Source organism: Ctenocephalides felis, unplaced genomic scaffold, assembly GCF_003426905.1.
Source record: "Ctenocephalides felis isolate EL2017-DRISC unplaced genomic scaffold, ASM342690v1 CF-g0.4_SCAFFOLD_03572, whole genome shotgun sequence".
NCBI classification, from domain to species: Eukaryota; Metazoa; Arthropoda; class Insecta; order Siphonaptera; family Pulicidae; genus Ctenocephalides; species Ctenocephalides felis.
The window spans coordinates 22,726,815-22,739,336 of record NW_020539726.1 but is presented as its reverse complement, the minus strand read 5'-3'; the positions used below and the strand labels follow the sequence as shown (position 1 = coordinate 22,739,336).

General features: G+C 30.8%; 1 protein-coding gene across 1 annotated transcript in view; it reads right to left on the bottom strand.

Annotated features, from left to right (window-relative positions):
- LOC113387705 (PAX-interacting protein 1-like) overlaps positions 1 to 12,522 on the bottom strand; it is a 41,280-nt gene that overhangs the window by 5,648 nt on the left and 23,110 nt on the right. Inside the window, exons 2-6 of the mRNA XM_026625071.1 lie at positions 3,450 to 3,745; positions 3,202 to 3,369; positions 2,920 to 3,034; positions 2,430 to 2,807; positions 1,555 to 1,662 (exon numbers count right to left, since the gene is read on the bottom strand). Coding sequence (XP_026480856.1) covers positions 1,555 to 1,662; positions 2,430 to 2,807; positions 2,920 to 3,034; positions 3,202 to 3,369; positions 3,450 to 3,745 — 1,065 coding nt within the window. The remainder of the gene's footprint in view (positions 1 to 1,554; positions 1,663 to 2,429; positions 2,808 to 2,919; positions 3,035 to 3,201; positions 3,370 to 3,449; positions 3,746 to 12,522) is intronic.

The following is a 12,522-nucleotide window of genomic DNA, read 5'->3' as shown; positions in this document are numbered from 1 at the left end:
CAAATGAAAAACAAAATATTCTATTTAAACAAATTTTTGGTATTAATGAATCATGTGACTTTCAAAACACAACTGCCTATAATGTTCGCACACTTTGTATGAAAATATTGTTCCAAGTTGAAAAGCCTAGCAAAGGCAATAAATACTGATATTGGCTATCGTGACAACGTTATAAAATTAAGATTTATGTGTCAATTTTGGTAAAATCTCGAAAAATTTAGAATGTGACCTGAAAGTTACTCGGACCCATATAGGTTTAAAATCTGCTTGCCACTTTTTGTTTAATCCTCAAATTAATTGCGGGTACAATAATTTGAAACGTAAATATTGCATTCACAATATTCACATTCTAAATTTATTATCGCTTACGTATTTTATAGCTCATTTTAATCCAAATACGCGTTCTGAATACCAAACGTTACTTGCGATGTTTGCATAAGAATTGGCTTGAATTATTAATCGGGCTGACTCATTTGTTTAGAACCCGGTAGTTACATTTCCAGGATTTGTTTTTGGCAATCTTATTATGGCGAATGATTAGAATTCGAATGGAGCTATGTTTACATTTTTAATTGCGCAATATTTCATTTCAGTCTGTAATAAATATGGATATATGCGTTCAATTTTGTATGTAATGAATAATTTCAATGTTATTAACGTCCAGAAGAAGGAGAAGTTCATGCTTTTGCCATCCAATTTGCTTATTTATTTATTTTATAATAATTATGTTCTCTCGATGTTTTAAATCATTGTGAATGGTTTAATACCAAAGTTGGAAATATTATATATTGATCCAAACTTTGGACTTTTGTCGAAGTTTTGTGCACTAAATACATAAATTTAAAAGGAATTTGATGAAACAAGGTAAGGACTGGAGTTGATTAGTTTTGCGAAACGATCGGACGAGCGGTTTCTTTAGAATTAACTCAATATTTCTATAGAATGCGCAAAATTTTTCGTCCACGTTTAGAGATAAATCGTGTATCGATATCGTAAATTCAAAGTCTGTTCAAAAAATTTGAGTTGAGTCGTCGCCCTGATTAGTTTTTGTTAGAGATCATCTGAGTTGTCCTTTGTAAGTAATAATTAAAAATTTTCTTTTATGTTGATGAAGAGTTTATGGTTATAACGAACGAATATTGTAGATCTACTAAAAGCAGTTGAATTAAAAAAATCAATCATTTTTGTAGACCTACTAAAGTGTATCGTTACAATGTTAAAAGTTGCCAAATTTTATTTTTGATTTATTAAGTCGATTCTATACACATATCGGGAAGTATCTGCAACTTGTGCCACTTACATCTAGTTTACTTGAAATTTTGTTAGAAAAGCACGTCAATAAACCAGCTTCTTAGAAATTCATTAAATACGATTTACGAAAGTCATCCTAGTGCTAAAACCAATAAAGCTCTATGATTGACTTTAGAATTTGTCAAAGATTTGAAACAAGTCTTTGGATTTTTATAATTGGTATGGTTTTAACAGAATAAAAATCTCATTCACTTGTTCATGTATCTCTGGTGTTATTTATTTAAGCTTTATTTATTATTATACCTCTTGGGCCTGTTGGAATTTGGCTTCGGCTGCTTCCTGGATTGCGCGGAAGGCTTCTGGAGTCATACCAATGCGTTGGAGACCGACGGACAATGGAACGTGTTGTACCTGCAATGAATATGTATAATATAAAGCGATTACATAATCACTCATGTAGTGAAAGTTTATGATATGTTAATTATTGCTTGACTGGCGGAAGGATACTTCATGAGTTTACATATGCAAGCATATGATGTTAATTGTATCGTTGTGATGCATTATGATAATTAGGTTTTAACAATTATTTGAACAATATAAATTATATTTGAATAGAAAAGTTGTATAAAGCTAGGTTCAACTTATTAATGATTAACTCGCAGGTATGTATGTAAACTAAGATTTAACGATACATACATTCCGTTTTACCTGAGTAGAATTGGGATCAATACGGATCCTAATTGCTATTGCTTGGGTGGAGCGACTAGGGCGGATGCTGAGCACGCCATATTATGGAGTGCAAAAAATAGGAAAAGGGTAGTCAAAAACTATGGAGGGAGATAGTAATGAAAAAAATTACTCTCCCAACCAATTTTATAACATTATTGACAAAGAAAAGGATATTTGGTGCTCTATACAATTATATACAATCAAATAAAACAAAAGTGTAAAGATAACTTATAAAATGTTCAATTACCAATGCACAAAGTCAACAAATAAACAATAAAAAAACTCATAGATGCAAACTTATAAATACCTTCATCATAGACTGCAAATTATGCTTGCATGTAATTGAAATTTTAGATTGAAGAAAATGTAGTGTATGCAAATAGTAGTTTCTTGTTATAACTTAGAGCTCTTATTAGACACCGATGTATAAAGTCAAATTATTAATTTACCTGTGGTGGCTCGTTAGGATTCATTCCCCTCAAAATTTCAGACGGGATGGCAATCCTCTGGATATGTACACGGACTTGTGGTCCCATCTCTTGACCTCCCATTTCTTGCGATCCCATTTCTTGAGATCTCATTTCTTGTGGTGGTCTTATTGGGAAAGCACGAGCTTCTTGTGGCCTTACAAATTCTTGTTGTGGTCGAACGAATTCTTGTTGTCTCATGAGATGTGGGGCGAACATTTGTTGGGGTGGTTGTTGTTGTTGTTGAGGAATTGGCATGGGCATGTTGTGAGACATCATTTGGGGTGGCATCATTTGCTGGTGGGCTTGTGGAGGTTGGAAGTGGATGGGAAAGAATCTTGTAGCCGGAGAGACTGGAGCCTAATAAAAAATATAATTAGAATAAAATATTTAAACTAACATATAATATTTGCTATATAGAGATGTATGGTTATAAAATGATGGTTATAAGAAATAATTACAAATTACAAACCTGCATTTGTTGAGCTGGTTGAGGCATTTGTGGCATTTGTTGAGGTTGTTGTGGTTGTGGAGCTGTTAAATGGTTAGGCAAAACAATTGGTTGGCGAATGTTGTCATCTCCAGACCTAATATTAGGAAAAAACAAGATTAAACCCAAAAATTGAAAACTAATTCAGCAGATTTTCCAAAAATTCTAGCATGCAGTTGGCCGTTTGAAATACTGGATCTAGCAAAATATCATTGTAAAAACAATTCAGTATTATGGATAGTGTTTCTATTTGGCACCACCTACCTTGCTTCGTGTCCACTTTCGCAGAAGATGGCCATTCTTTCGCCAGTAACGCGTTGGAATTTGGGCTCAGTGGTTAAGTTCACTCCGAATGGAAGGTGGATGCTGCGTGGTTGATGGTCAACTACTTCTTCAGCACGTCGCTTCTCTACTACGCAGTTCATTCTGGATCTAAATTTTAGAAAAATTTAAAGTTTATTACTCGAGACCCAAATAATTTTAGTTTATAATTTTATCGATCATCTTCTTACCTTTGGTTCTTTGCGATGAGAGCACCTGCTAATTCATCGAAGTCCAACTGCAGTGGCAACTTGAATTGAACGGTGTGACCTTCTTCATCAGAATCATCGTTTTCTGGTGAATATGAATCGTCGGAGATGGAATTGTTGTCCTCCGAATCTTCAGATTTTGGTTCATCATGTTCGGGAGTATCACCAACTAAAGAATGTAATTTTCCTTCGTCGGTTGGTATTTTATTTTTGCCTGCTCCCAACTGATTGGAGCTGGCCGATGCTTGCAGTTGCTCTGCTTGAGGGAGGGCTTCCTCCTGAAAATAAATTATTGGAATTGAAAAATGGAATGAAATTAAATTATTTTAGGATGAAATTATTATACTATTTTTTGAAAAACACCATTATAAAGAACTTAGTTGTTAATCTTGGTAAACCTGATTACGGTTGACTATTTTATTAATCGTTTATAAGACAGTTGCGAAAAAACCTTATGAAATGAAATATATCTTTTGTGTCACGCATACTCCACATAAACTTGATCATCTCGCAAAATGAATGTCGAAGACAAAGCTTTTGCAATAAATAATAATTCAATGATGTGTTGTAATAACAGGGCGGTACAAGAGCAGAAAAATTTGAATGGTAAATAATATTGATGCTATTTTGATCGTTCATTTCTTATGCAAGATGTTCATTTTGCTCTTAAACAATACTTCGACATTAAGTACATAGTCAAATGTGATTTTAATTCGTTCACTTTGAAATTGATATATAATTATCATCGTACACATTTTGTTCCCACGAATTTATAAATAGCAATAAAACAATAATAGTTTGGTTTAACTGCTCAGTTACAAAGTGCTTTTAAAATGTTAGAAAATCAAAATCGAAATAAATATATAGCATTTAGCAGAAACCTTATATTCCAGACATAATGCTGTTCATAAACTAAGTTTGCTAAGTTAATACAATAGGTAATACAAAGTTTCCAGAAATTAATTTCCAACTCATGGTGTATGTAAAAAAGCAGTATTTTACAATTTCTAAAATACAGTAGCACATTACAAACAAAAATAATTACATACAAAACGGAAATCCTTCAATGTAACACCTCTTTTGTATAAATTAAGCTAATAATCAGAGCGTGCTATTATCATCAATTGATTCAAAATAGAAGTTTTTTTTGAACTATGTTAATTATTATTCCGTAGTGCTGAAATTGTTCAATTGAACGTTGCATTTAATTTGAATTCCATTAATATTATTCATGCCACATTGAGAAATATTTGGTAATATCTGATAATTTATCATATGCTGTTTGATGAAATATTCAGCAAGCGTAAGAATTAATAATTTTAATGAGAAATATGTGAATATTGTAATAATAAGCTTTCAACTCAACGTGAAGTCAACACTTAGTCAAACATTTTAATATAAAATTATTTACAATTATTCAGATATCAAATCAAATTTTAATCAACATTTTTGTGAAGCAAGTAATTTGCAAGTTAGAAAAGCATTATTTTTCAATAAAATGATTTTGAGATAAATAAAGTTCACCAAAGCATTGATATGACTTATAAAAATTTAAGTAATTGTATTAAATGCCCCTTAATTAAATAATAAATTTAAATTGACTTCTCATAAAGATTCTGATGGTCAAGATGGTGACTTCCTAAGAAATCGCGATTACCTAGGAAAATATTTTCCAATTATATTGGCCATCCAACGTTTTAACTTTTATTGATTTACTTCTGATATTATTTCTTGAATAAATTTATTTTATTACTATGACTGTGTTAAAGTTCACATCACCAGTCAAGATGAAATGAAGAAAGCTAACGAAGAAAGTTAACACAAACTAGCCCACCCACTCTACTTCAGATGTAAGAATCATCTCGTTATCTCCTATAAGAGTATTTGTTTATAACTATAAATTTTCTTAGTAACTGTAGTTTTCCCTTCTTTTATGGACTCGATGAGAAATCACACAATGTGCATTTTTTTTACATTATTCAAAGTCACCATGAAGTAAATGTGCGATCACGTTCGTTCGATATATCCTATCCAGCATCGACGGAATAATGTTTGTAGAGTTCAGAGAGCATTCGTCATTACATAGAAATGTTCTTGCCCAGGGGGAAGTAACCTTTACATTTAAACCACAAAATACTGGATGGAAGAGAGTTCTATCATTCTTTGATATATGCTCATTTTGTATTTGTGGTTTTAAGATGGACAATAATTGTAAGACCTGCTGATGACCAAAGTTAGCTAATATTGGTGATGAAGAAAGTCATTTCATCTTGAAGTTGTTTTTTTGTTCAATAAGAATTTCAACAACTATTTATGATCGCCTGATTACTATCGCCCTATTTGATTACGATTCATGACACATATTGACTTATAATTAACATTACAATATAATCATCGATTATCATACGAATCGATTAGTATCAAAAACGCATGCAAACTTATTATATAATATTTCTCTAAAAATCTTGAATCACAAGATCTTGAAAATCACAAGATCTTGAAAATCCAGAATAAGAATAAGAATAATCTTTCTGTTGTGTATGTTAAAAAAAGGTTGTTGAAACTTTGTCTTAATATATTATGTACATTACTCTACCTCGTGATCAGAAAACGTATAATTATTAAAATTTCTACATTTCCTTACTCGCATGGCTAGTTAGAAACTAGAGAGTGCTTTCGCTTCAATCGGATTAAAACTGACATTAATACTCTTCCTCAGACCTCATCTTGAATAATTATTTACTTGTACATTTAAAAATGATTTTTGCAGAAATCCTTGCCAGTGACTATCACTAATCCGATTTCACCTGGTACGCAGGAGCTTGTAAAAAAAGTTATGTTGCTCAATTGAGGATCTCGTGAGAAACTTGAACCAACTTTTGCATATAGTTTTATACTGTAAGCAATCAGTTGTCACTTTTTTATTTCACATGTCCATTTATTTAGAGGATAGATTAAATCGCAGACCACGATATGTCAGTTTCCTCTATGGGCGCTTTCTAGGAAATATCACATCGTGCAAAGTTGTTAGAAAGCACTCGCTGAGTTGCAGATAAATTTCCGATAAGTGGATATAAATGCAGAGATCATGTCCATCTTTAATACGAGTACTGTAAAATGATGACTAGGAAGAATTATTACCGATTGCCTAATAAATTGATTACCGTAAATGTTGGAGGAAGCAAGAGGAAAAGGAGTTTCTCAGGAAACGGAAAATATTTATTGACATAGTCAAACTGATGGCTATGGGTGGCAATCTGAAGATGTTTCTCTGTCGCGGCTGATAAATTCTGAAATTCTGTACTTAGGGTATAAATGTTAATGAATTTATATCAATAACCCTAAAGTTACCAAATACAGTGTTTTAAAAAATGTATGCGTAATATATGATGTTGATCCAGACTCATAATCATAATTTAAATATTAGCAGAAAATTAATTTTGATACTTTCGACATTCAATTCATACAAAACTATAAAGCATTTGGAATAGTACATTCATAAATAATTTTTGCCTTCTTGTTCTAAAAATTTAGAAATAATTTCATGAAGAAGAAGAACAGCAAAGAGTTAATTCTGTGATTCCAGCATGATGTCATTTATATCAGCATTCTGTAATCTGGCAATTATTTGATCTTAAAATTTTATTTTCAAAATTTGAGAATAAAAAAAATGTCGCGTTGAATAATTATGAAAATAGAGCAGCAAACATTTTAACACAACATTAAACTTATTTCACGAGAAGACGATTTACGTTTTAAAAACCAATATTTACTTAATATAGAAGTATCTAATTAGAAACCACGGCCAATCTTATTTAGGTTTTTTTTTCATTTGTATACAATAATGTTATTTAAACCAATTGGGCTCTTCAGATATATTTATTTATTCTAGTATTTTGCGAAATCATATATATAATACAAAATATTGTAAATAGATGTTCTATAATTATGGTAAAACTGCATAATAATTGCAGACCACAACTAATCGTGTATATTAAATTTTTACTGCATAATTAAGAACAATTCAAACACGTCGTACATAATAAATAGCAAACAAAATGAAAAAAATATTTTGAAATTCATAGAAAAATATAGGCTGGGTAAACATTTTTAATTTATATAAATAATGTGGTAAGGTTCTTGATTTTTCAAAATAGAATTACTGTAGAATTTATAAGTGAATCTGAATTATTCTTATTGTGTGATTAATTTGAACTTGTGAATGAATTTCAATTGTAAATGCTTCAGAAAAAATATGTTACGTATGTTAAAAGAATTTAAATTGCATTCAATATTTGTAAAATATTGAAGTTTGAAACAGATTTTTTTATTTATCGTAATGATTTGTATACACATCATTAAATCGAAAACTATTTGGAAAGCATAACCTATTCACAAATTGTGAACTTTCGCATACAATCGAAAGCAAATACATTTCCTCATACCAATTCTAGTATAGAGAAATTTAATTTAATTTAATTTAATTTTAATTTGTAAATAGATACAAAATGTATTTGATAAGCTCTTCGACCAACCTCAGTTAGAATCAATAACTTTCAATACATAATTGTTATTATTGACTGTAACCGCGCAAATTTTTCATAGTGGTTTTAGAAAAAAACTTGGTTTTCTTAAACTTATTGAAACTAATCAATTTACAAATCAGTTTTTCCTATAATAAGCTTTCTACATACATTTATAGATATAGTTTATCAAAAAATCTAAATTTTAATTATCATATATATCATATTTCTGAAAAACTAATTATTTCTAGTTCTTCACACCGTCAATGCCAATAACGAGTGTTTGAATCATTCTAATCAATGCTCCGTTCTCTCAAGTGTTGCTATTTTTGCACTTTATGCTCCATATCTCCGAAACGATTGGACCTACCAAAAACGACCCATGCTCTCGAAATCGTGGACGAATTGTATCCAAACATACACACATACATTTAGGGCTGGACAATTGAAGCAGATTAAACAATAAGCAGAACAATAATTCACTAATGTGCAGAGTTATTAATCGGTTAATTATTTCTACTGATACCACATTGCAAACTAAATATGCTTTTTGTGTCTGTATCCATAGATAAGTTAGATTGTTGATCATAATCTGTATTCTTCATTATTTATATATTTTAAAAAATATAAATAATATATTATAAATTTCATATCCGAATCTCGTGTTGACGCCCCCTAAGACGTGCGCCCGCATTTTTTTCATGCCTCGCAATTCAAGGCAGAAGCAGCCGTGCACACATACATTCTAAGATATGCCAAAATGTTTAGAAACCTTCGAAACGTAAAGACATATAAAAAAATCATTTCCAATTTTTTTGGCGATTATTATAACTTATCGTCCGGTAAACTAATAACTTATAAGTATTTATTGGCATGTTTTTATTACGTTTGTTTCAGATTTCTTATAATTGGAGAAATCAAATATGACAATCGTCTGATAACAGTCATCACTATGTGTGTTCCTGACTAAAACAAACGCAGCTTCCCGATGAGAATAATGAATGTGCTACAATCAACAATCAACAATCAACAATGGCTGATGCATTCAGGTAGGTAAATTATGAATGCACGTCGCGTGTGTTGCACAAAATGACAAACGGACAAAATGACAAAATGACACATCGCTTCCGTCTGCATGTGAACATCGCGAATGTCAAATGAATGTCGCCGAATAATCGCGACAGGAATCCTACGCAAACAATTGTAATGTAATGTAATGTAACAATGTACTTAAGCAGATGAAAGTGATGTCTGTTTAACTTCTTCTTATTGCTTCGTGTTACGTAAGATGAGAAGTAAATTGACTATATTTGTAGTTGATGGGCTTGCTCGTAGGTAAGCGGTTAAGAGCGACGGGACTTGTTTCAGAGGTCCCGGGTTCGATACCCTGTCAGGCAGCAGTGACAACGATTTTCACTTGGAAATATAAATAGCAATATGTTTCCAAGTGAAAATAGCCCTCAGCCGGCATTGTTGCACCATACTTGCTCTATTACAGAGATTGTTATAAAAATTTATCATACAGAGATGTGACAACTGTTTGGTTTGCCATCTGTAATAAAACAAACATAGTTTGTAAGATATTAATCACAACAGCTCATAGAACCCATAAGTTCTGATCGCTGTTCAAATAAAATTATAAAAAAAATGTATTTGATGGTAATTTGATGAATTTTCTTGATTTTCATTTAGTTAGAGCCTGTTTTTGGAAATGAAATATAATCCTATTGTTAAAATAGCCATATTTTTTAAGTCAAAACCGGGACGGTTATTCGGGCCACGGGGGTGGAGAGGGTATTGGCTTCAAAATAGCAATTGCTGTTTAAGGATACACCAAAAAATCAGTTTTCTTATGAATAGCAATTGCGGATTTTTAATAAGAAATTTATTATTCTTTTTTTTTATTTTATTTTTATTCTGCAATCTATAAAAATAATTACATTTAGCAGAGAATGACAAGTTGTTTACAATTAATTGTATACAAATTAGTAGATACCCCCACTGTAACTATAAATAAACTATATTAGATCTCCAGGTAGTTTTCTTTTGAACCTGATCGGCTGGTCTTCCTGGTATAAATGACTTGCTAGTTGGTTAGAATGGATATTCTTTTATCTATATTTTTCTCGCTTTTGATTCTTGTATACAATTCTATTCAATTTTCTTCATAAATATTTTGAAAAAATTAGTACTTCTTCCTTGATTTTTATAATTTTTGTAAATTTACCTATTAGTTGTCAAAAAACTCGAACAATCCAGAACAAAAGATATAATTTCGGAACAAATATTGCTCTTAGATACAAAACCCGCGACACAAGGTGCAAATCCGGGACGTATGGTGATCTTACTTTCTCCGAAGTTATTTTCTCCGTATTTCTGAATATTTTATAACGTACATCGAAGGGCTAATTTTCGGATAAAATAGAAATGTGGTGTTAATTGTCTATAGTCGTATGAGTTGATAGCCAAGAACTTTCAAAAGCGATGTTATTGCTGTTCAATGGAGCAATTTGCACATAAAATCTAACCCCCTAAAGGCACAAGCCTTAAAATAATAATAATCAAATAACTTCGATTAGACTTCACCAATGTATAATCAATGTGACAAAAGAAAGTTGCACTTTTGTTATGTGACAATTATGCCTTTTGGAGGTTAGATTATAAAAGTAGATTAAGAGTAAGCCATTGACAGTTCTTGACTACCTACAACTCACGCGATTATAGACCCGTAACAAAACACTTCTATTTTATCTGAGAATTGGCCTCTGAGTGTCACAAATAATTAAAATCTTTTATCTATTTTTTCGAGTATGTTATATTCTGTATTCAATGAATTTAATCGACATCTAAAAATATATGGCACTATCACCATATACGTATAACAAAGTACCTGAAGCGAAGATATATTTTTTCTTCTTAACTGTTTATAGTGATCCCATATGTATTCGACATTTTTGTTTTTTTTTTGTTGTTGTTTGAATAGCAATCAAAACTATATATATGTTCTATGAGATGTTGTGATATTAATCCTTAACCTCTAATGTTATTAGATTGCAACTCAGTGGCTGATCATTTTATATCTGATAGGATTTTCATTAGATTGATGAAATATACGCTACCGAAGGCCTATTTTGACTTATCATATTTTAGACCGGCAATCTCAAATTTGATAAAACAAACGAAGAATAATAAATCTACTTTATATTGTTATTATGCACAATATTTTTTTACACTTTAGGTTTTTTGGTATTTCATAAGTCATTGTGATGATCATTTGTTGTGATAATTATTTTCAGGAATGGCTACTAGATATTAACTCAGTAGTTGTTCAATATATTTTAGCAGCTTATAGGACTCGGAAGTTCTGGTTGCTGTTCAAAATTAATAAAAAAATCTTGCCGAGTAAATGGTACGTACTTCAATTATATCATACTATCAAAGTTTGATATAATAAGTGTGTAAAATCAAAAGTTTGAAATCCAAAATTGATCGTTATACGCTTATTTTTCATATATAAAATATGCTGGCAATTGAAACAAGCACCTTGAATTTAGAAGCAATTTTGTTCTCCGACCAGTTGTAAGAGTCATTACTAAACGTTTTTGTTGCTACATTATTAAATAAGCATTTCATAACATATATAAAAAAAATCTATAGAACTTCTCCTCCAATCAGGCAATAGTTGTTTCTCTATTTTTGCTCGGCCTGTACCTCTTATGTTGATTACAGATGTACATGCGATTGATTACATAACAGAACCGCAAGCACCATTGTATCACAAGGTTCTTCATAATTATTAGTTAAAACAAAGACGAACGATAGATAATGATAATATTTATAATTTATTGATCACCATCATGGAAATACACAACAATTAAAACTGTAAAACGACAGTAGATTATACTGGAAAACTTTCGTGGATATTATCATAGAATTTGTGGAAAAGTTGGAAACTTAATCTAGAAGTCGCTTATATGATTGTTAGTCAAATAGTTGAATTATATTAGTTAATAGTCAATTACTTTCGCCTATACGTAAGCAATATTTGAAGAAGAATTTTTTTATACGTATTTAATAGCAATCAGAACTACAAATCTTATGATTTATAGTTCTGACTTCTTAAATGACGTGGGTTTTTATAAAGGGCAACCCAAACGGTTGAATTTTTTATTACAATTTTTGTAATACTTTTTGGTAAACTTGTGTTATTCTATAAGAATTCTTCTTAAAATAAAGTAGTCAAATGTACACGAATCTTCGAAAGCTATGATTTTTTTAGTTTTGGCCACTTGCAACACAAAATGTTTGTTTTTTATGTTTGTTAAAGTTAGATTTGACCTTTCATCGGCGTATTCTCAAAAACGGTTGAACCGATTTAATAAAAAAAAATTAATAAACTTCTTCTTCGGGAAGTTAAAAACCATTCGATGAAACTTGGTAAGCAGTTGCGTTAATTAGTTTTTTTTGTACAATTGGATTTCTTTAAAAGTGCCATTGCTTTAAAATTAGCAGAAAAGTGCAAAATATTTCAG